Genomic DNA, 21,516 nt, shown 5'->3' on the forward strand with positions numbered 1-21,516 from the left:
TTTCCCGCTGTCCGCGCGCTGGTGCGCATGCGCCGAGAGCTCTTTTCAACCACCACCACCCCCCCCCGCCCTCCGCCCTGCCCCACCTACGTGCGCAACGCTCCCCGCGTGCGGCCCCCCTCCCCCCCCAATCCCGCGCCTTATTTTCTCATTGGTCGCGTCTTGACCAATCAGAAGGTGGAGAAGGTGGATTCTGCCTAGCAACAGCGGACGCGGTGCGTTGATTGGATGAGGGAGGAGGCAGAGTGCTCGCGCGTCTCTCGCTTTCCCGCCCGCCGCGCCGTGGCGGCCATTTTGTGTCAGGGGTAAAGGGGGGGAGTGGGGTTTGGGTGTAAAGGGCTGCGAGTGGCGCTGATAAGTGAGAGGAAATAGGGTCAAAAATACCTATTTTGGGGTTTTTATTTAAGGAAGAGGCAGGGGCGAAGCGCTGGGAGGGAAATGAGCGGAAATCCCTCCCCGACCCCAAACCTAAGCTGCTTTTTCGCGTCATAATTGTCATTTTTGAGTCAGATATCCCAAAATCGTGTGTTTTTTCCACAGGATTTGGCGAGAAAGTTACCAAATCTGTCGAATCTGAACCAAAATCTGGCGCAGGGGTTAATCTGGCGCTGTGTCCCCTCAAAAATGGTCCCGGGGACCCCAAAAAAGTGTGCAAAGGTGCCCAAAAAGGCCTAAAATACCTCAAAAAATGGGTGTAGGGATGCTAAAAAGGGGCAGAGGGGCCCCCAAAAAGGCTGAAAGTCCCTAAAAAGGAGCGCAGAGACCTCCCGAAAAGGTGAAAGAGCCCCAAAATGGGCATAAAGTCGCCCCGAAAAGAAGCTCAGAGAGTCCAAAAATGGGGGAGAGGCACCGAAAAAAGGCGAAAAGGCCACCTATGACCACCGTGGCCACTATGGCCACCGCAGCAGCCATGGTTGTAGTGGCCAACATGGCTACCATGGTCCTCGTGGCCACCTATGACCACTAAGGCCACAACAGCAGCCATGGTTGTAGTGGCCAACATGGCAACCATGGCCCTCATGGCCACCTATGACCACCGTGGCCACTATGGCCACCACAGCAGCCATGGTTGTAGTGGCCAACATGGCAACCATGACCCTTATGGCCACCTATGACCACCGTGGCCACTATGGCCACCATAGCACCCATGGTTGTAGTGGCCAGCATGGCAACCATGGCCCTCGTGGCCACCTATGACCACCATGGCCACTATGGCCACCATAGCAGCCATGGTTGTAGTGGCCAACATGGCAACCATGGCCCTCATGGCCACTAAAGCACTTGTGGCCACTATGGCCACCACCTCAGCCATGGTTGTAGTGGCCAACATGGCAACCATGGCCCTCATGGCCACCTATGACCACTAAGGGCACCACAGCACCCAAGACTTTAGTGGCCAACATGGCAACCATGACCCCTATGGCCACCTATGACCACCGTGGCCACTATGGCCACCGCAGCAGCCATGGTTGTAGTAGCCAGCATGGCAACCATGACCCTCATGGCCACTTATGACCATCGTGGCCACTATGGCCACCACAGCACCCATGGTTGTAGTGGCCAACATGGCAACCATGGCCCTCATGGCCACCTATGACCACTAAGACCACCACAGCAGCCATGGTTGTAGTGGCCAACATGGCAACCATGACCCTTATGGCCACCTATGACCACCGTGGCCACTAAGGCCACCGCAGCAGCCATGGTTGTAGTGGCCAACATGGCAACCATGGCCCTCATGGCCATTAAAGCACTTGTGGCCACTATGGCCACCACAGCAGCCATGGTTGTAGTGGCCAACATGGCAACCATGGCCCTCATGGCCACCTATGACCACTAAGGGCACCACAGCACCCAAAACTTTAGTGGCCAACATGGCAACCATGACCCCTATGGCCACCTATGACCACTGTGGCCACTATGGCCACCGCAGCAGCCATGGTTGTAGTGGCCAGCATGGCAACCATGACCCCTATGGCCACCTATGACCACTGTGGCCACTATGGCCACCACAGCACCTATGGTTGTAGTGGCCAACATGGCAACCATGGCCCTCATGGCCACCTATGACCACCGTGGCCACTATGGCCACCACAGCAGCCATGGTTGTAGTGGCCAACATGGCAACCATGACCCTCATGGCCACCACAGCACCCATGGCTGTAGTGGCCAACATGGCAACCACGGCCCTCGTGGCCACCTATGACCACCATGGCCACTATGGCCACCACAGCAGCCATGGCTGTAGTGGCCAACATGGCAACCATGGCCACCACAGCTCCCATGCAGTCTCATGGCCCTCGTGGTCACTGATAGTCACCCATGGCCACTATGGCCACCAAAGCACCTGTGGCCACTATGGTTCCCAGCGCCACCCCAGGCCACGCCCTATAGCCACACCCCCACCTCAAACCACGCCCGCTTCACTAACCACGCCCCTCGTTTACATACAAGACAACACAACTCATTTGCATTCGCCCCGCCCACCCGCTCGCTCCACCAATCACGCCTCTCGCAGCGTTTCCCGCCAAACACAGTTTCCCCCGCCCCTTCCCAGCATGCCCCGCGCCCCCCTGGCAGCCCAGTTACCCCCATGGGACAGCACTGCTCCTTAGCATAACCCCGCCTCCTCATTTACATACACCGCAGCCACACAGCTCCTCCCTTGATAACCGCTCCTCCTTTAGTCACGCTGCGTATTTTACATTCACCCCCGTGCCGAGCTTCATTTGCATTCGCCCCGCCCCTCCAGCAAGACAACACCGCGCCCGTCTATTACTTCATTTGCATTCGCTCCGCCCATTACCCACACCAACCCCGCCCCCTTCCCGTCATGCCCCGCGCCCTATTTAAGCTCTCGGGCGGCGGCGCGGCGGCCATTTTGTCGCTGAAGCCACACGAAGCGGGTGAGTTCTTTGGAATCGCTGCTCTTTATGACGGGCGCGCTCGGGTCCTGCCCTACCCGGACTAAAACACCTTTAGCAGCTCCATCGCTCTCTCCTGGGGCCTCACCGAGCTCATTCCGGTCGCGCTGAGGCGTCTGCAGAGAAACGGGGAGGTGGGGGGGCGGCAAGGCGGCCATTTTGTGCGATCTCCTTCTCTCTTAAGGGTTTTAAGCGCCAAAACTCTTCTCCCTCCTTATTACTGAGGCGCTTTCGGTGATGAGTCCGTTCACAGACCTGAGCTGACTGCGGTGTGAAGGCTGCAAATGACTCTGAGGGGTGCGAGGGGCGCTACCCAGGGTTGGGAGACAGTTGGAAAAGGGGGGGGGGCACCCTTTTTCCTTCACTTTTGCTCCAAACGCTGATTTATTTCACGGTTTTCCAGGCATTTTCCAGGCTCTGAGCTGCACGTGGACCCCGTAAAAGAGGTGTGTGAGGGTTTAAACCCCCCCCTGGAACGGGGCCGCAGGGATGAGCCACGGAACTCTCTCTTTCCGACGCTCGTGGGGAAATCTCAAGACTGCTCTGAGCGGCCCCCACCCCCATTTCCACAGCGTGGGACCTTCGTGACTCAACATTTCTCCTTTTAATATCGTTTTTTTAGATGCGGAATCCCTCGTCTGCCTCCCTCAGCGCCTCCTTTGCGGGTAAACGCAGGTTTTATTGCATTTTTAGAGGGATTGGAGGGGATTTATCCCCATTTCAAAGCCATTCCCACCTCTGTGGGACCATCTGTGTGAACCCTCCCGCGAAGGGTGTTAAATTCTTGGGGTTTTGGGCAAATTTGGGTCCCCCCAATGGCTGTTCAGTGACGATTGTCACGACAAGCATATGGCTGAGCATCCCTGATGCTGCTTTAACGCTGAGAACGGCTGCGCGGGAAGGGGAGCTTTAAGGTATGGTTTATTTAGTTAATTAAACTAATTAATAATTACTTTTTACAGCTATGAGAGTAGGGTGATGGTCCAGATCGGCCCCAAAATGCTCTGAATTCATCCCAGAGCGTGAAGCGCGCCACGTGGACCCCTCCCTTCAGGTACACGACCCCCCCTGTGTCCCCTTTATGTCCCCCCCCAAGTCTGATGGGATGAGAATTCCATGCTGGACATTAATCCCATGGCAGCTTCGTTACCAAAGCCCTGATCGGACACTGATCTCGATCTGTGTCTTCCACATTTGTCTCCCTCCAACCCTGAATTCCTTCTCTTTTTTACCTTCTCTCTTTACAGCCGTGAGTTCTGATTCTTTATGGATTTTGGGGGGGCCCCCCATGAGGAAAACCCCACGCGTCCGACCCCCCCCGTGCTGCGCCAGCGCCTGCGAAAGGCTGAACCCACTGGTGACGGCGGGAGGAAAGGGGGACACCGCGTCCAGAGGGGACGGTCTGAGGGGGCCGAGAGGAAGGGGGGGGGGACAGGGGACAAAAGGGACCCTCAGAGGGGGCTGTGCTGACCCCCCCGTTTCTGTTCTTGTAGGAGGAGATGGAGGTGTGGAGCGAGGTTGGTTCGTAGGGCGTAAAGGAGCGCGAAGGGAGGCTTTGAGGAGGACGAGGGATTGGGGGGGTCGGAAGGGGATAGAGGGCACGAAGAGAGGGTTTGGGAGGGTCTGGAAGGAGATGAGGGATCAGAGGGAGGGTTTGGGGGGGTCTGAAGAGGATGGAGGACACAAATAGAGGGTTTGGGGGGGTCTGAAGGGAGATGAGGGTTCAGAGAGGATTTGGGGGGATCTGAAGGGAGATGAGGGTTCAGAGGGAGGGTTTGGGGGGTCTGAAGGGAATGGAGGACATAAATAGTGGGTTTGGGGGGTCTGAGGGGAGGTGAGGGTTCAGAGAGGGGGTTTGGGGGGGTCTGAACGGAGGTGAGGGCTCAGAGGGAGTTTGGGGGTGTCTGAAAGGAGGTGAGGGCTCAGAGGGAGTTTGGGGGTGTCTGGAGGGAATGGAGGACACTAAGGGTTTGGGGGAGGTGAGGGTTCAGAGGGAGGGTTTGGGGGGATCTGCAGGGAGATGAGGGCTCAAGAGGGGGTTTAGGGGGGTCTGAAGGGGATGGAGGACATGAAGAGAGGGTTTGGGGGGTCTGAAGGGAGATGAGGGCTCAAAGGGGGTTTGGGGGGGTCTGGAGGGAATGGAGGACACGAAGAGAGGGTTTGGGGGGTACGAAGGGAATGGAGGACATGAAGAGTGGGTTTGGGGGGGGGTCTGAAGGGAGGTTAGGGTTCAGAGGAAGGGTTGGGGGGGGTCTGAAGGGTATGGCGGACACGGAGAGAGGGTTTGGGGGGTCTGAAGGGAGATGAGGGTTCAGAGGGAGGATTTGGGGGGGTCTAAAAGGGGGATTTGGGATTTGCACCCCCCCTCCGTGATGAATCCCTCTGGAATCTCGTTCGGCTGACACGCGCTGCTGAGCACCCACTTCTGACCATAGGGGGGTGGCGGCACTTTTGGGGCGCTCCCTCTTCTTTTTTGGGCTCCCCCTGACCCCCACGTTTATTCCCCCAGGTGACGCCGTGTGGGGCAGCCCCAGGTATGTCCTTGCCCCCCAAAACTCCCCCAGCACCCAGTATTGCCCCCCAAAACTCCCCCAGCCCCCCCGTTTGGTGATGAGCACCCCCTAGCTCACTTTGAGCCCCCCTGAAAATACCCGAACACCTGAAAATGGGGGGGGGGGCAAAAAAAAAAGGGGTTCTCCAGTGTGGGGAGAACCTCACGCCCCCCTTTTCTGCCCCATAGGGAGAGGAGAAGCGGCACTGAGGTGAGTGGGGGGCGCTATGGGGTGATGGGGGTCGGGGGGGGTTAAAGGGTTCTTATAGGGTCACTTGTGGGGCTGGTGGTTGCTATGGGGGTTCAGGGGTGCCATAGGGTTACTTGTGGGGCAGCTTGTAGGGCTGAAGGCGGGTATATAGGGGTCTCTATGGGGCAGAGGATGATCTGTGGGGCTCAGGATTACTTGTGGGGCTGGAAGGGGGGGCATATAGGGGTTCAGGGGTGCCATAGGGTCACTTGTGGGGCAGTTTATGGGGCTTGGCAATGCCATAGGGGACCCATAGGGGCCACTTGTGGGGCTGGGGGATGCCATAGGGGTTCCTATGGGGCCACTTGTGGGGCTGAGGGATGCCATAAAGGTTCTTATGGCGCTACTTGTGGGGCTAAAGATGCTATGGGGGTTCAGGGGTGCCATAGGGTTACTTGTGGGGCAACTTGTAGGGCTGGAAGGGGGTATATAGGGGTCTCTATGGGGCTGAGGAAGATCTGTGGGGCTCGTGAAGGGTCCCTATAGGGTTACTTGTGGGGCTGGCGGTTGCTATAGGGCTTCAGGGGTGCCATAGGGTCACTTATGGGGCAGTTTATGGGGCTTGGCAATGCCATGGGGGACCCATAGCGGCCACTTGTGGGGCTGGGGGATGCCATAGGGGTTCTTATGGGGCCACTTGTGGGGCTGAGGATGCCATAAGGGGTCTGGGGGGGAGTCTATGGGTCTGGGGGGGGTCACTTGTGGGGCGCCCCCCGCCGAGGATGAGCCTCTACTGCCCCAGTCTGACCGCGCTGAGTGACCGCATGGGCTGAGGCGGGGGGGGGGAGAGGGGGCGGAGCGTCACGTGACTTCCGGGCGGTTTCATGAATGAGCGGTGGGGCGGGGCCACGTCAAGGTGGGCGGGGCTGGGAGGACCTCGGTGGGCGTGGCCTCCCGTATCATTGCCTCCTCCCACAGGTCCCGCAGCGATGGGAATAGAACCGAATGGGATTTACTTATAATAATTCAACTTTTTCGTTATAAACCTAAAATGTAAACAAATATATAATGTATAAATGTAATAAACATATTAATTCTTGTAATAACCATATTGGGAGACACTGTAGAGGTCTTCGGTGGCTCTAGAGGGGTGCTGGGGGTCCTTTAAAGGTATTGGGGGGCTCTAGAGGGATCCTGGGGGTCCTGTAAAGGTTCTGGGGGGCTCTAGAGGGATCCTGGCGGTCCTTTAAAGGTCCTGGGGGGCTTTAGAGAGATCCTGGGGGTGCTTTAAAGGTTGTGGGGGGCTCTAGAGGGATCGTGGGGGTCCTGTAAAGGTCCTGGGGGGCTCTAGAGGGATCCTGGCGGTCTTTAAAAGGTCCTGGGGGGCTCCAGAGGGATCCTGGGGGTCCTTTAAAAGGTCCTGGGGGGCTCCAGAGGGATCCTGGGGGTCTTTAAGAGCCCCAGGAGCCTCCCAGAATCTCCTCGGGCCTTGTAGAGGGCCCCAGGAGCCCCATAGAGACCCCCAATAGCCCTATAGAGACCCCCAGGAGCCCTGTGGAGACCCCCAGGAGCCTTTCATGGGCTTGAAGCCACGCCCCCTTCTGAGTGGCCACACCCCTCCGTATCCTATGCCCTCATAGGATCCATAGGGCCAATCCCCCATCAACCACCCCCCCACAGCGTCCATAGGACCCCCTCCCCACCCCATAGCCCTCCCCATCCCCTATAGCCTCCCCCCCCCCCCAAGCATACGTAGGGAACCCATCCCCTATAGAATCCATAGGCCCCCCCATAGCCCCCCCCAGGATCCAAAGGCCCCCCCTCAAGCCCTCCCCAATCCCCCCATGCATCCATAGGCCCTCCCCTCCCATAGCCCCTATAGTATCCATATGGGACACCCTCCACCCCGTAACTCCCCCATAGCCCCCCCTTCTTCTCCCCCATAGCCCCTATAGCACGCATACCCCCCTTTTTCTCCCCTATAGCACCCATACCCCCCCTTCTCCCCCACAGCCCCTATAGCACCCATACCCCTCTTCTTCCCCCCCGTAGCCCCTATAGCACCCATACCCCCCTTCTTCTCCCCTATAGCACCCATAGCCCCCCCTTCTTCTCCCCCGCAGCCCCTATAGCACCCATAGCCCCCCCTTCTTCTCCCCTTAGCACCCATAGCCCCCCCTTCTTCTCCCCCATCGCCCCTATAGCACCCATAGGCCTCCCTTGGGTCACTCTAGGGGGCGTGGTCACTCCTAGGGGGCGTGGTCATTCACAGTGGGCGTGGCTTCCTGAAGGTGCGATGCGTGCAAATAAGAGTTTATTACCCACAGTAACCACACCTGCCCCCACCCCTGAAAGGGGGGTTTAGGACCCAAAAAGGGGGGGTCGGGACCCAATAAGGGGGGATTGGGCCCTAAAAAGATGGGGTTGGACCCCTAAAAGGGGGGATTGGACCCCAAAGAAAGGTGATAAGATCCTAAACGGGGTGATAAGACCCCAAAGAAGGGTGATAAGGTCCTAAAGAGGGATGATAAGGTCCTAAAGGATGGTGATAAGGCTTGAAAGAAGGATGATAAGACCCCAAAGGGGGGGATTTGACCCCAAAGAAGACTGATAAGACCCCAAAGAAGGGTTATAAGACCCTAAAGGACAGTGATAAGGTCCTAAAGAATGGTGATAAGACCCTAAAGAAGGGTGATAAGACCCCAAAGGGGGGATTTGACCCCAAAAAAAGAGTGATAAGACCCTAAAGAGTGGGATTTGACCCTAAAGTAAGAGTGATAAGCCCCCAAAGAGGGGTGATAAGCCCCCAAAGAACACTGATAAGACCCTAAAGGATGGTGATAAGACCCCAAAGAAGACTGATAAGACCCTAAAGGATGGTGATAAGCCCCCAAAGAACACTGATAAGACCCTAAAGGATGGTGATAAGACCCCAAAGAAGACTGATAAGACCCTAAAGGATGGTGATAAGCCCCCAAAGAAGACTGATAAGCCCCCAAAGACCACTGATATGCCCCCAAGAGTGGCCATAAGCCCCCATAATCATATTGATTGGCCCCAAAAGGGGTCCTCCTTTCCCCCTCCCTTGGGCTATGGGGTGAGCCCTGGGGGCTATGGGTGGAGCCATGGCGCTATGGGTCGAGCCGTGGGGCGCTATGGGGCGAGCCATGGCGCTATGGGGCGGGGCGCGGGCCGTGGGGGGCGGCCTTGCGCGCCATCTTGGCGAGGAGGGGGCTGTGCGGGTGGCTGTGGCGCTATGGGTGGAGCCCCGGGGCGCTATGGGTGGAGCCGTGGGGCTATGGGTGGAGCCCCGGGGCGCTATGGGTGGAGCCGTGGGTCTATGGGTGGAGCCGTGGGGCTATGGGTGGAGCCCCGGGGCGCTATGGGCGGAGCCGTGGGGCGCTACGGGGCGGGGGGCGGCCTTGCGCGCCATCTTGGCGAGGAGGGGGCTGTGCGGGTGGCTGTGGCGCTATGGGTGGAGCCGTGGGGGCTATGGGGCGGGGGGCGGCCTTGCGCGCCATCTTGGCGAGGAGGGGGCTGTGCGGGTGGCTGAGGCGCTATGGGTGGAGCCGTGGGGGCTATGGGTGGAGCCCCGGGGCGCTATGGGTGGAGCCGTGGGGCGCTATGGGGCGGGGGGCGGCCTTGCGCGCCATCTTGGCGAGGAGGGGGCTGTGCGGGTGGCTGTGGCGCTATGGGTGGAGCCCCGGGGCGCTATGGGTGGAGCCCCGGGGCGCTATGGGTGGAGCCGTGGGGCGCTATGGGGCGGGGGGCGGCCTTGCGCGCCATCTTGGCGAGGAGGGGGCTGTGCGGGTGGCTGAGGCGCTATGGGTGGAGCCCCGGGGGCTATGGGTGGAGCCCCGGGGCGCTATGGGTGGAGCCGTGGGGCGCTATGGGGCGGGGGGCGGCCTTGCGCGCCATCTTGGCGAGGAGGGGGCTGTGCGGGTGGCTGAGGCGCTACGGGTGGAGCCCCGGGGCGCTATGGGCGGAGCCGTGGGGCGCTATGGGGCGGGGGGCGGCCTTGCGCGCCATCTTGGCGAGGAGGGGGCTGTGCGGGTGGCTGAGGCGCAGGTGCGCGAGGTGCCCCTCGTGGCTGTCGGCGGTGCCGCCGCACTCCTCGCAGACGTAGAGCTTCGCGCGGCGCTCTTTGTAGGCGTAGCGCTGCGCCACCCCGTGGATCTTCTTCAGGTGCGACTCCAGCGAACAGCGCTGCGTGAAGGCCTTCTCGCAGAGGCTGCACTTGTAGGGCCGCACGCCTGAGGGGGGGAAGGGGGTAAGGGGGGGACACACGGACAACCGCGGTGCAGCATCTGCGGAACAGAGGCTCCGTCCCATCCCATCAGCTCATTCCCATCATCTCCATCCCATCCTATCCCATCAGCTCCAGCTCCATCCCATCAGTTCCATCTCCATCAGTTCCATCCCATCATCTCCATCCCATCCCATCCCATCTCATCTCCACCTTCCCTCTCTCCCATCTTCTCTCCAATCTCTCCATCTTCTCTCCCACCCTCTCCCCCCCTTTTCCCTCTCTCCCACCTCCATCTCCATTTCCACCTCCATCTTCACCTCCATCATCTCCATCATCTCCACCTCCATCATCTCCACCATCTCCATCTCATCTCCACCTCCATCATCTCCATCATCTCCACCTCATCTCCACCATCTCCACCACCATCTCCATCTCATCTCCACCATCCCCACCATCTCCACCTCCATCTCCACCTCCATCTCATCTCCACCTCCACCTCCACTTCCATCTCCATCTCCATCTCACCTCCACCTCTATATCCATCTCCACCTCCACCTCCATTTCCATCTCCATTTCCACCTCCACCTCCTTCTCCATCTCCACCTCATCTCCACCTCCATCATCTCCATCTCCATCATCTCCATCTCCACCATCTCCATCTCATCTCCACCTCCACCTCCACTTCTATCTCCACCTCCATCTCCACCTCCATCTCCATCATCTCCATCATCTCCACCACCTTCACCATCTCCATTATCTCCATTACCATCTCCACCTCCATCTCATCTCCACCTCCATCATCTCTATCATCTCCATCTCCACCTCCATCCCCACCACCCCCACCCACCGGTGTGGGTCTGGATGTGCCGTTTGAGGTCTCCACCACCCCGGTGTCCCCCCGGTGTCCCCCCCGGTGTCCCCCCCGGTCCCCCCAGTGCCCCCCGGTACCGGTGTGGGTCCGGATGTGCCGTTTGAGGTCTCCACCCCCCCTGTCCCCCCCCCTGTCCCCCCCCGGTCCCCCCTGTCCCCCCCCGGTACCGGTGTGGGTCCGGATGTGCCGTTTGAGGTCTCCACCCCCCGGTGTCCCCCCCGGTGCCCCCCCCGGTGTCCCCGGTGTCCCCCCGGTACCGGTGTGGGTCCGGATGTGCCGTTTGAGGTCTCCACCCCCCCTGTCCCCCCCCCGGTGTCCCCCCCGGTCCCCCCCGGTACCGGTGTGGGTCCGGATGTGCCGTTTGAGGTCTCCACCCCCCCGGTGTCCCCCCCGGTGCCCCCCCCGGTGTCCCCGGTGTCCCCCCGGTACCGGTGTGGGTCCGGATGTGCCGTTTGAGGTCTCCATCCCCCCCATCCTAACCCCCGGTGTCCCCCCCGGTGTCCCCCCCGGTGTCCCCCGGTACCGGTGTGGGTCCGGATGTGCCGTTTGAGGTCTCCACCCCCCCGGTGCCCCCCCCGGTGTCCCCCCCGGTGCCCCCCCCCGGTCCCCCCGGTCCCCCCCGGTACCGGTGTGGGTCCGGATGTGCCGTTTGAGGTCTCCATCCCCCCCGGTGTCCCCCCCGGTGTCCCCCCCGGTGTCCCCCCCCGGTACCGGTGTGGGTCCGGATGTGCCGTTTGAGGTCTCCACCCCCCCGGTGTCCCCCCCGGTGTCCCCCCCCTGTCCCCCCCCGGTACCGGTGTGGGTCCGGATGTGCCGTTTGAGGTCTCCACCCCCCCGGTGTCCCCCCCGGTGTCCCCCCCCTGTCCCCCCCCGGTACCGGTGTGGGTCCGGATGTGCCGTTTGAGGTCTCCATCCCCCCCGGTGTCCCCCCCGGTGTCCCCCCCTGTCCCCCCCCGGTACCGGTGTGGGTCCGGATGTGCCGTTTGAGGTCTCCACCCCCCCGGTGTCCCCCCCCGGTGTCCCCCCCTGTCCCCCCCCCGGTGTCCCCCCCGGTGTCCCCCCCGGTGTCCCCCCCGGTACCGGTGTGGGTCCGGATGTGCCGTTTGAGGTCGAAGGTGTCGTTGAAGCCTTTGCCGCAGTGGGGGCAGCGGTGCCGTTTGACCTCGCTGTGACACTTGAGGTGGCGGTTCAGGAGCCGTTGGAACCCAAAGCTCTTATGGCAAACGGGGCACGAGAAGACCTCCACCGGGGGGGGGGGGGGGGGGGACCCCGACAGGGGGGGACCCCCCAAAACCGGGGAACCCCGGCGGCACCACAGCGGACAACGATGACGATGGTGCCCCAAAGGGAACGGAGGGGACCTGCGGAGAAAGAGGGGGGGAGGGGTTAAACCGGGGGGGACCCCAACTTTGGGGACCCCCCCAACACCAAGGACACCCCCACTTTGGGACCCCCAACTTCGGGGACCCCCAACACCAAGGACACCCCAACTTTGGGGACCCCCCAACTTTGGAGACCCCCAAGTTTGGGGACCCCCACTTTGAAGACCTCCAACATCAAAGATCCTCCACTTGGGGACCCCCAACTTTGGAGACCCCCAACATCAAAGACACCCGAACTTTGGGGACCCCCAATATCAAAGACCCCCAACTTTGGGACCCCCAACTTTGAGGATCCCCAACATTGGGAAACCCCACTTTGAAGACCCTCAACATTAAAGATCCTCCACTTTGGGACCCCCCAACTTTGAAGACCCTCAAGTTTAGGACCCCCAACTTTGGGGACCCCCAATATCAAAGAACCCCCACTTTGGGGACCCCCCAACTCTGGGATCTCCCAAGTTTGAGGACCCTCAACATCAACGACCCCACAACATTAAGGACCCCCCAACTTTGGGACCCCCCAACTTTTGGGACCCCCAACATCAAAGATCCTCCACTTTGGGACCCCCCAACTTTGGGGACCCCCAATATCAAAGACCCCCCAACTTTGGGGACCCCCAACATCAACGACCCCCCAACTTTGAGGACCCCCAACTTTGGGGACCCCCAATATCAATGACACCCCAACTTTGGGACCCCCAACTCTGGGGACCCCCAACATCAAGGACCCCCCTTTGTTTGGGACCCCCAACATCAAAGATCCTCCACTTTGGGACCCCCAACTCTGGGACCCCCCAAGTTTGGGGACCCCCAACATCAAGGACACCCCAACTTTGGGTCCCTCCAACTCTGTGGACCCCCAACATCAAAGACCCCCAACTTTGAGAACCCCCAACATTGGGAAACCCCACTTTGAAGACCCTCAACATCAAAGATCCTCCACTTTGGGACCCCCCAACTTTGAAGACCCTCAAGTTTGGGACCCCCCAACTTTGGGGACGCCCAATATCAAAGAACCCCCACTTTGGGGACCCCCCAACTCTGGGACCCCCCAAGTTTGGGGACCCCCAACATCCACGACCCCCCAACTTTGGGACCCCCCAACTTTGGGGACCCCCAACATCAACGACCCCCCAACTTTGAGGACCCCCCCAACCTTGGGACCCCCCAACTTTGAAGACCCCCGAGATCAAGGACCCCCCAACTTTGGGACCCCCAACTTTGAAGAACCCCAACTTTGGGAAACCCCACTTTGAAGACCCTCAACATCAAAGATCCTCCACTTTGGGACCCCCAACTTTGAAGACCCCCAACTTTGGGGACCCCCAACATCAAAGATCCCCCACTTTGGGACCCCCAACATCAAGGACCCCCCAACTTTGAAGACACCCCAACATCAAGGACACCCCAACATCAAAGACCCCCAACTTTGGGACTCCCAACATCAAAGATCCTCCACTTTGGGACCCCCAACTTTGAGGACCCCCAACATCAAAGATCCCCCAACTTTGAAGACACCCCAACTTCGGGGACCCCCAACATCAAAGACCCCCAAATTTGGGACCCCCAACATCAAAGATCCTCCACTTTGGGACCCCCCAACTTTGAAGACCCCCAACATCAAAGACCCCCCAACTTTGGGACCCCCCAACTTTGGGACCCCCCAACTTTGAAGACCCCCAACATCAAAGACCCCCAACTTTGGGACCCCCCAACTTTGGGATCCCCCAACTTTGAAGACCCCCAACATCAAGGACACCCCAACTTTGGGACCCCCCAACTTTGGACCCCTGACTTTGGGGACCCCCAACATCAACAATCCCCCAACTTTGGGGACCCCCCAACTTTGAAGACCCCCAACATCAAGGACACCCCAACTTTGGGACCCCCCAACTTTGGACCCCCAACTTTGGGGACCCCTCAACTTTGGGACCCCCAACATCAAAGATCCCCCACTTTGGGACCCCCTAACTTTGGGACCCCCCAACTTTGAGACCCCCAACATCAAAGACCCCCAACTTTGGGGACCCCCAACAGCAAAGATCCCCCACTTTGGGACCCCCCAACTTTGAAGACCCCCAACTTTGGGGACCCCCAACAGCAAAGATCCTCCACTTTGGGACCCCCAACTCTGGGACCCCCCCAAGTTTGGGGACCCCCAACATCAACGACCCCCCAACTTGGGGACCCCCAACTTTGGGACCCCCCCAATATCAAAGACCCCCCAACTTTGGGGCCCCCCAACTTCAAGACCCCCCTTTTTTAGCCCCTTCCCCCCCATTTTACCTCCCCCCCTCCCCATTTTTGGGGTCCCCCCCTTACCTTGCCCGTGGGGTGCAGGGGGAGCCCGGGGGGGGCCGGGGGGGACCCCCCAACTGTGGGTTCGGGGTCTCTGCAGGGGGGGGGAACCCCCAAACACACTGGGGGGGGGGAAGAGTGAGGGGGGGGGCTGCACCCCCAAATATTGGGGGGACCCCCCCAAAATTGTGACCCCACCCTCAAATAGGGACCCCCCACACACATAAGGGAACCCCTATAGACCCCCCAAAAAGGGAACCCCCCCAAAATGACCCCCAAAATGACCCCCCCAAAATGACACACCCCAAAAGTCACCCCCAAAATGTGACCCCCCCAAAATGACACACCGCAAAAGTCACCCCCAAAATGTGACCCCCAAAATGACCCCCCAAAAATGACCCCCCAAATGTGATCCCCCCAAAATGACCCCCCAAAATATGACGCCTCCAAAAGTCACCCCCCAAAATGACCCCCCCAAAAGTCACCCCCAAAAGTCACCCCCCAAATGCGACCCCCCAAAACGACCCCCCAAAAGTCACCCCCAAATGTGACCCCCCCAAAATGTCACCCCCAAAACGACCCCCCCAAAATGACCCCCCAAAAGTCACCCCCCAAAATGAACCCCGCAAAATATCACCTCCACAAATGACCCCCCAAAATGTCACCCCCAAAAATGACCCCCCAAAAGTCACCTCCAAAATGTGACCCCCCCAAAATGACCCCCCAAAACATCACTCCCCAAAATGAACCCCCAAAATGACCCCCCAAAACTCACCCCCACAATGACCCCCCCAAAATGTCACACCCCAAAAGTCACCCCCAAAATGTGACCCCCCCAAAATGACCCCCCCAAAAATGACCCCCCCAAAATGTCACACCCCAAAAGTCACCCCCAAAATGTGACCCCCCCAAAATGACCCCCCAAAAATGACCCCCCAAAATGACCCCCCCAAAAGTCACCCCCAAAATGACCCCCCCAAAATGTCACACCCCAAAACGTGACCCCCCAAAATAAACCCCCCCAAAATATCACTCCCCAAAATGAACCCCCAAAATGAACCCCCAAAATGACCCCCCCAAAAGTCACCCCGAAAATGACCCCCCCAAAATATCACCCCCCAAAATGACCCCCCACAATATCACCTCCCCAAATGACCCCCCCAAAAGTCACCCCCAAAAATCACCCTCAAAATGACCCCCCCCAAAATGACCCCCCCAAAAGTCACCCCCAAAATGACCCCCCCAAACTATCCCCCCCCCAATGTGACCCCCCCAAAAGTCCCCCCCAAACCTCCCCCCCTCCTCCCCTCCCCCCCCCGCGGGCTCCCGGATATGGGGGTGCCCCCCCCCCCCCCCCCCCAACCGGTTTTGCCGCTCCGGCCACGACGCCCCAAAAATTATGGGGTTCAGGCGGGTGTCACCGCGTGGGGCCCGGGGGGGGGACGCCACCAACCCACACCCACACCCCAAAAAAAGGGGGGGGCACCCCAAAAAAAAAAGGGGGGGGGCAGGGCACCCCAAAATTTAAACCCCCCCCAAAAAAAAAATGGGGGTTCGGGCACAGAGCGCCCCCAAAAATCCCTCTTGAAAGGACCCCAAATCTTTGCCCAAAGGGGGAAAAAAGGGGTCCCCCCAAAAAAGGGTATAAAAAATGGGGTCCCCAAAACCTCGTGACCCCCAAAATGAGCCCCGAAATCATTAGGACACCCCCAAATCTCTGTGACCCCCAAATTCCCCCCAAAAGCCTTATGACCCCCCCCAAATGCCCCCCCAAAAGCCTTAGGACACCCCCAAATCTCTGTGACCCCCCCAAAATGACCCCCAAAACCCTTATGACACCCCCAAATGCCCCCCCAAACCCTTATGACCCCCCAAAATGACCCCCAAAACCCCCCTGTGACCCCCAAAATGCCCCCCCAAACCCCTGTGACGCCCCCAGATTCCCCCCCAAAACCATTATGACCCCCTCAAAATGACCCCCCAAAACCATTATGACCCCCCAGTTGCCCCCCAAAAACCCTTATGATACCCCCAAATTCCCCCCTAAAACCATTATGACACCCCCAAATCCCTGTGACCCCCCCAAATGCCCCCCAAAACCATATGACACCCCCAAAATGACCCCAAAACCCTTATGACCCCCTCAAAATGACCCCCCCAAAGCCCGTGACACCCCCAAAATGACCCCTCAAAACCCTTATGACACCCCCAAATCCCTGTGACCCCCCCAAAATGACACCTAAAATCCTTATGACACCCCCAAAATGACCCCAAATCCCTGTGACCCCCCAAATTCCCCCCTAAAACCATGATGACCCCCCAAAATGCCCCCCAAAATCCTTATGACCCCCCCAAAATGACCCCCAAAACCCTTATGTCCCCCAAAATGTTCCCCAGAACCCCTATGACACCCCCAAAATGACCCCCAAACCCCTGTGTCACCCCAAAATGCTTCCCCAAACCCTTATGACCCCCCAAAATGCTCCCCCAAACCCTTATGTCCCCCCAAAATGCCCCCCAAAATCCCTGTGTCCCCCCAAAATGCCCCCCCAAACCCTTATGACCCCCCAAAATGACCTCTCAAACCCCTGTGTCCCCCCAAAATGCTCCCCCAAACCCCTGTGTCCCCTCAAAATGTTCCCTCAAACCCCTGTGTCCCCCTAAAATGCTCCCCCAAAAACCATTATGACCCCCTAAATGCCCCCAAACCCTTATGACCCCCCCAAAATGACCCCCCAAAACCCCTGTGTCCCCTCAAAATGCTCCCCCAAACCCCTGTGTCCCCCTAAAATGCTTCCCCAAACCCCTGTGTCCCCCTCAAAATGCTCCCCCAAACCCCTGTGTCCCCCAAAAATGCCCCCCCAAAAACCATTATGACCCCCCAAATGCCCCCAAACCCTTATGACCCCCCAAAATGACCCCCCAAAACCCCTGTGTCCCCCCAAAATGCTCCCCAAAACCCCTGTGTCGCCCCAAAATGCTCCCCCAAACCCTTATGAACCCCCAAAATGCCCCCCCAAACCCCTGTGTCCCCCCAAAATGCTCCCCCAAAAACCATGATGACCCCCCAAAATGCCCCCAAACCCTTATGCCCCCCAAAAATGCCCCCCAAAATCCCTGTGTCCCCCTAAAATGCTTCCCCAAACCCCTGTGTCCCCCTCAAAATGCTCCCCCAAACCCTTGTGTCCCCCTCAAATGCTTCCCCAAACCCCTGTGTCGCCCCAAAATGCCCCCCCAAACCCTCGTGTCCCCCTCAAAACGCTCCCCCACCATCTGGGGGATCCCTCTAACATCTGGGACCCCCCCAATCCCAGGATTCCGCCCCCCCGGAACCTCCCAACCCCCCCGTACCGGGGACGTAGATGTCCGCCCGCTGCTCGTCGGGCACTTCGCTCCAATTGCGTTTGGTGGAGGTCACGCACGGTTTCTTCACCAGGAAAGCGCGAGGCATTGTCCGAACCCCAACGGAGACCCCAACGGAACCCAACGGAACCCCAACGGAACCCCAACGGAACCCAACGGAACCCCAACGGAACCCCAACGGAGACCCAACGGAGACCCAACGGAACCCAACGGAACCCCGAGACCGGAGCTTGGGTCGATGTCGGGCTTAGATCCCAAATCTTTGGTCAACTTTGGTGGTGGATCCCAGATTTTTGGTCAACTTTGGTGTTAAATCCCAGATCTTTGGTCAATGTTGGTGGTGGATCCCCAATCTTTGGTCAATTTTGGGGTTGGATCCCAGATTTTTGGTCAATGTCAGTGGTAGATCCCAAATCTTTGGTCAACTTTGGTGTTAAATCCCAGATTTTTGGTCAACTTTGGTGGTGGATCCCAGATTTTTGGTCAACTTCGGTGTTAAATCCCAGATTTTTGGTCAACTTTGGTGGTGGATCCCCAATCTTTGGTCAACTTTGGTGGTGGATCCCAGATTTTTGGTCAAAGTCGGTGTTAGATCCCAAATCTTGGGTCAATTTTGGTGTTAAATCCCAGATCTTTGGTCAATGTCGGTGGTGGATCCCAAATCTTGGGTCAATTTTGGGGTTGGATCCCCAATCTTTGGTCAACGTCGGTGGTGGATCCCCAATCTTTGGTCAATTTTGGGGTTGGATCCCAGATCTTTGGTCAATGTCGGTGGTGGATCCCCAATCTTTGGTCAACTTCTGTCTTAGATCCCAGATTTTTGGTCAACTTTGGTGGTGGATCCCCAATCTTTGGTCAATGTCGGTGGTGGATCCCCAATCTTTGGTCAACTTTGGTGGTGGATCCCAGATTTTTGGTCAATGTCGGTGGTGGATCCCCAATCTTGGGTCAATTTTGGTGTTAAATCCCAGATTTTGGGTCAATGTTGGTGGTGGATCCCCAATCTTTGGTCAACGTCGGTGGTGGATCCCAAATCTTTGGTCAACTTTGGTCTTAGATCCCAGATCTTTGGTCAATGTCGGTGGTAGATCCCAAATCTTTGGTCAATTTTGGTGTTAAATCCCAGATCTTTGGTCAATTTTGGTGGTGGATCCCAAATCTTGGGTCAACTTTGGTCTTAGATCCCAGATTTTTGGTCAACGTCGGTGTTAAATCCCAAATCTTGGGTCAATTTTGGTGGTGGATCCCCGATCTTGGGTCAATCTTGGGGCTGGATCCCGGATCCTCAGTTGCTTTGGTGTTGGATCCCAGGAATTTGGTCAACTTTGAGGCCGGATCCGAGATCTTGAAGCAATTTCGGTGGTGGATCCTCAATCCTTGGTCAATGTCGGTGGGGGATCCCAAATCCCAGGTTGGTTTTGGTGGTGGATCCGAGACCTTTGGTCACTTCTGGTGGTGGATCCGAGACCTTTGGTCACTTTTGGTGCTCTATCCCAGATCTTTGATCACTTTTGGTGGTGGATCCGAGACCTTTGGTCTCTTTTGATGCTCTATCCCAGACCTTTGGTCACTTCTGGTGGTGGATCCGAGATCTTTGGTCACCTTTGGTGCTTTATCCCAGATTTTTGGCCACTTTTGGTGCTCTATCCCAGACCTTTGGTCACTTTTGGTGGTGGATCCGAGATCTTTGATCACTTTTGGTGCTCTATCCCAGATCTTTGGTCACTTCTGGTGGTGGATCCGAGATCTTTGATCACTTTTGGTGGTGGATCCGAGACCTTTGGCCACTTTTGATGCTCTATCCCAGATTTTTGGCCACTTTCGGTCCTCTATCCCAGATTTTTGGCCACTTTTGGTGGTGGATCCGAGACCTTCGGCCACTCTTAATGCTGAATCCCAGCTTTTGGCTCAACTTTGACTCCGAAGCCCGAACTTCCGATCAATGTTGGTGGTGGATCCCCTCCTTTCATTCCATTTTAGCGCCGCATCCCCGATTTCCAATCAACTTCGACACCAAATCCGGGGGTTTTTTTTGGCCAAACACCTACGGACTTCCACCCCCTGAACTTCCCGACGGATTCCGTCCCCTTCAGTCCATCCCAGCGCCCAATCCCGCGTCGCCCTCACCTCCTTCTTTTGGAGGCCCCAAACTCCTTTTCGGTCTTCCCGGGGGTGGAATTCAACGCTCAACGGATGAACATCAAAGGGAAAGTGGAGCTTTGGTGGTTCCACCCAGGACACCGGATGGGTTCTCCGAGGTCGGATGGTGCCGATTGGGTTATCTGAGGTTGGATGGTTCCAATGGAGTTATCCGAACACGGATGGGTCCTCCAAGGTCGGATGATGCTGATGGGGTTATCCGAGGTTGGATGGTTCCGATGGAGTTATCCGAACACGGATGGGTCCTCCAAGGTCGGATGATGCCGATTGGGTTCTCCGAGGTCGAATGGTTCCGATTGGGTTATCCGAAGACAGATGGATCAATCCAAGGTTGGATGGTTCCGATTGGGTTATCCGAACACAGATGGATGATCCGAGGTTGGATGGTTCCGATTGGGTTATCCGAAGACAGATGGATCAATCCAAGGTTGGATGGTTCCGATTGGGTTATCCGAACACAGATGGATGATCCAAGGTCGGATGATGCCGATGGGGTTCTCCGAGGTTGGATGGTTCCGATTGGGTTCTCCGAGGTTGGATGGTTCCGATTGGGTTATCCGAGGTCGGATGGTTCCGATGGGGTTATCCGAACACGGATGGGTCCTCCAAGGTCGGATGATGCTGATGGGGTTCTCCAAGGTTGGATGGTTCCAATTGGGTTATCCGAGGTCGGATGGTTCCAATGGGGTTATCCGAACACGGATGGGTCCTCCAAGGTCTGATGATGCCGATGGGGTTCTCCGAGGTCGGGTGGTTCCGATTGGGTTCTCCGAGGTCGGATGGTTCTGATGGGGTTATCCCAACACGGATGGGTCCTCCAAGGTCAGATGATGCCGATTGCGTTATCCGAGGTTGGATGGTTCCGATGGGGTTATCCGAACACAGATGGGTCCTCCAAGGTCGGATTATGCCGATGGGGTTCTCCGAGGTCGGATGGTTCCGATTGGGTTCTCCGAGGTCGGATGGTTCCGATGGGGTTATCCCAACACGGATGGACCATCCAAGGTCGGATGATGCCGGTTGGGTTCTCCACAGACGGATATTCCCTATCCCGAGCCCGGAGGACCTCCCTGGAGTTCTCCGACGGCGTTATCCGGTCGGGACGCCGCTGGGTTGTCCCTTCTCGTGGCGTCTCCGTGGCTGATCCCACCCTTTTTGCTTCGGATGGGGACCGGAGAGACCGGTTGGACCGGAGCCGACGTCAGAGCCGGTCCGTCGGGAACCGCGTTGGGAAATAACGGGGAGCAACCGCCCCGGCCTGGGGACATCGGAATGAGATGAGGGGGACGTTGGATATGGGGAGATGGGGATAGAGGGGGAGGGAATGGAGGCTATGGGGGGGTCTATAGGGGCTATGGGGGGGTCTATAGGGGCTATAGGGGGTCTATAGGGGCTATAGGGGGGCTATAGAGGCTATGGGGGGTCTATAGGGGCTATAGGGGGGCTATAGGGGCTATAGGGGGAGTCTATAGGGGCTATAGGGGGGCTATAGAGGCTATGGGGGGTCTATAGGGGCTATAGGGGGGCT

The 21,516-nt window shown here is 58.1% G+C and overlaps 1 protein-coding gene, 1 long non-coding RNA gene and 2 other non-coding genes across 5 annotated transcripts; 3 read left to right on the plus strand and 1 right to left on the minus strand.

Annotated features, from left to right (window-relative positions):
- The first annotated feature begins 2,847 nt into the window (after window positions 1–2,847).
- On the plus strand, window positions 2,848–6,772 carry LOC128849867 (uncharacterized). Of its 2 annotated transcripts, XR_008447489.1 has the most exons (9): window positions 2,848–2,906; window positions 3,339–3,370; window positions 3,547–3,589; window positions 3,887–3,978; window positions 4,172–4,324; window positions 4,418–4,441; window positions 5,434–5,458; window positions 5,665–5,686; window positions 6,644–6,772. It is a non-coding gene; the product is annotated as an uncharacterized LOC128849867 (long non-coding RNA). The 2 variants fall into 2 exon arrangements; XR_008447490.1 differs by lacking the exon at window positions 4,172–4,324.
- On the plus strand, window positions 3,406–3,476 carry LOC128849885 (small nucleolar RNA SNORD26). Its single transcript, XR_008447495.1, has one exon. It is a non-coding gene; the product is annotated as a small nucleolar RNA SNORD26 (small nucleolar RNA).
- Window positions 4,208–4,335, plus strand: LOC128849888 (small nucleolar RNA SNORD22). Its single transcript, XR_008447498.1, has one exon. It is a non-coding gene; the product is annotated as a small nucleolar RNA SNORD22 (small nucleolar RNA).
- Window positions 6,773–9,226: 2,454 nt separating the features above from the next.
- LOC128849830 (putative transcription factor Ovo-like 1) lies at window positions 9,227–17,879 on the minus strand (the record flags this gene model as incomplete). Its single annotated transcript, XM_054052456.1, has 4 exons — window positions 9,227–9,918; window positions 11,866–12,146; window positions 14,490–14,587; window positions 17,817–17,879. Coding segments are annotated over 4 exons (741 nt in total), but the record flags the coding sequence as incomplete, so codon positions are not given.
- Window positions 17,880–21,516: the final 3,637 nt, after the last annotated feature.

The sequence above is a fragment of the Cuculus canorus genome, chromosome 34 (assembly GCF_017976375.1).
Source record: "Cuculus canorus isolate bCucCan1 chromosome 34, bCucCan1.pri, whole genome shotgun sequence".
NCBI classification, from domain to species: Eukaryota; Metazoa; Chordata; class Aves; order Cuculiformes; family Cuculidae; genus Cuculus; species Cuculus canorus.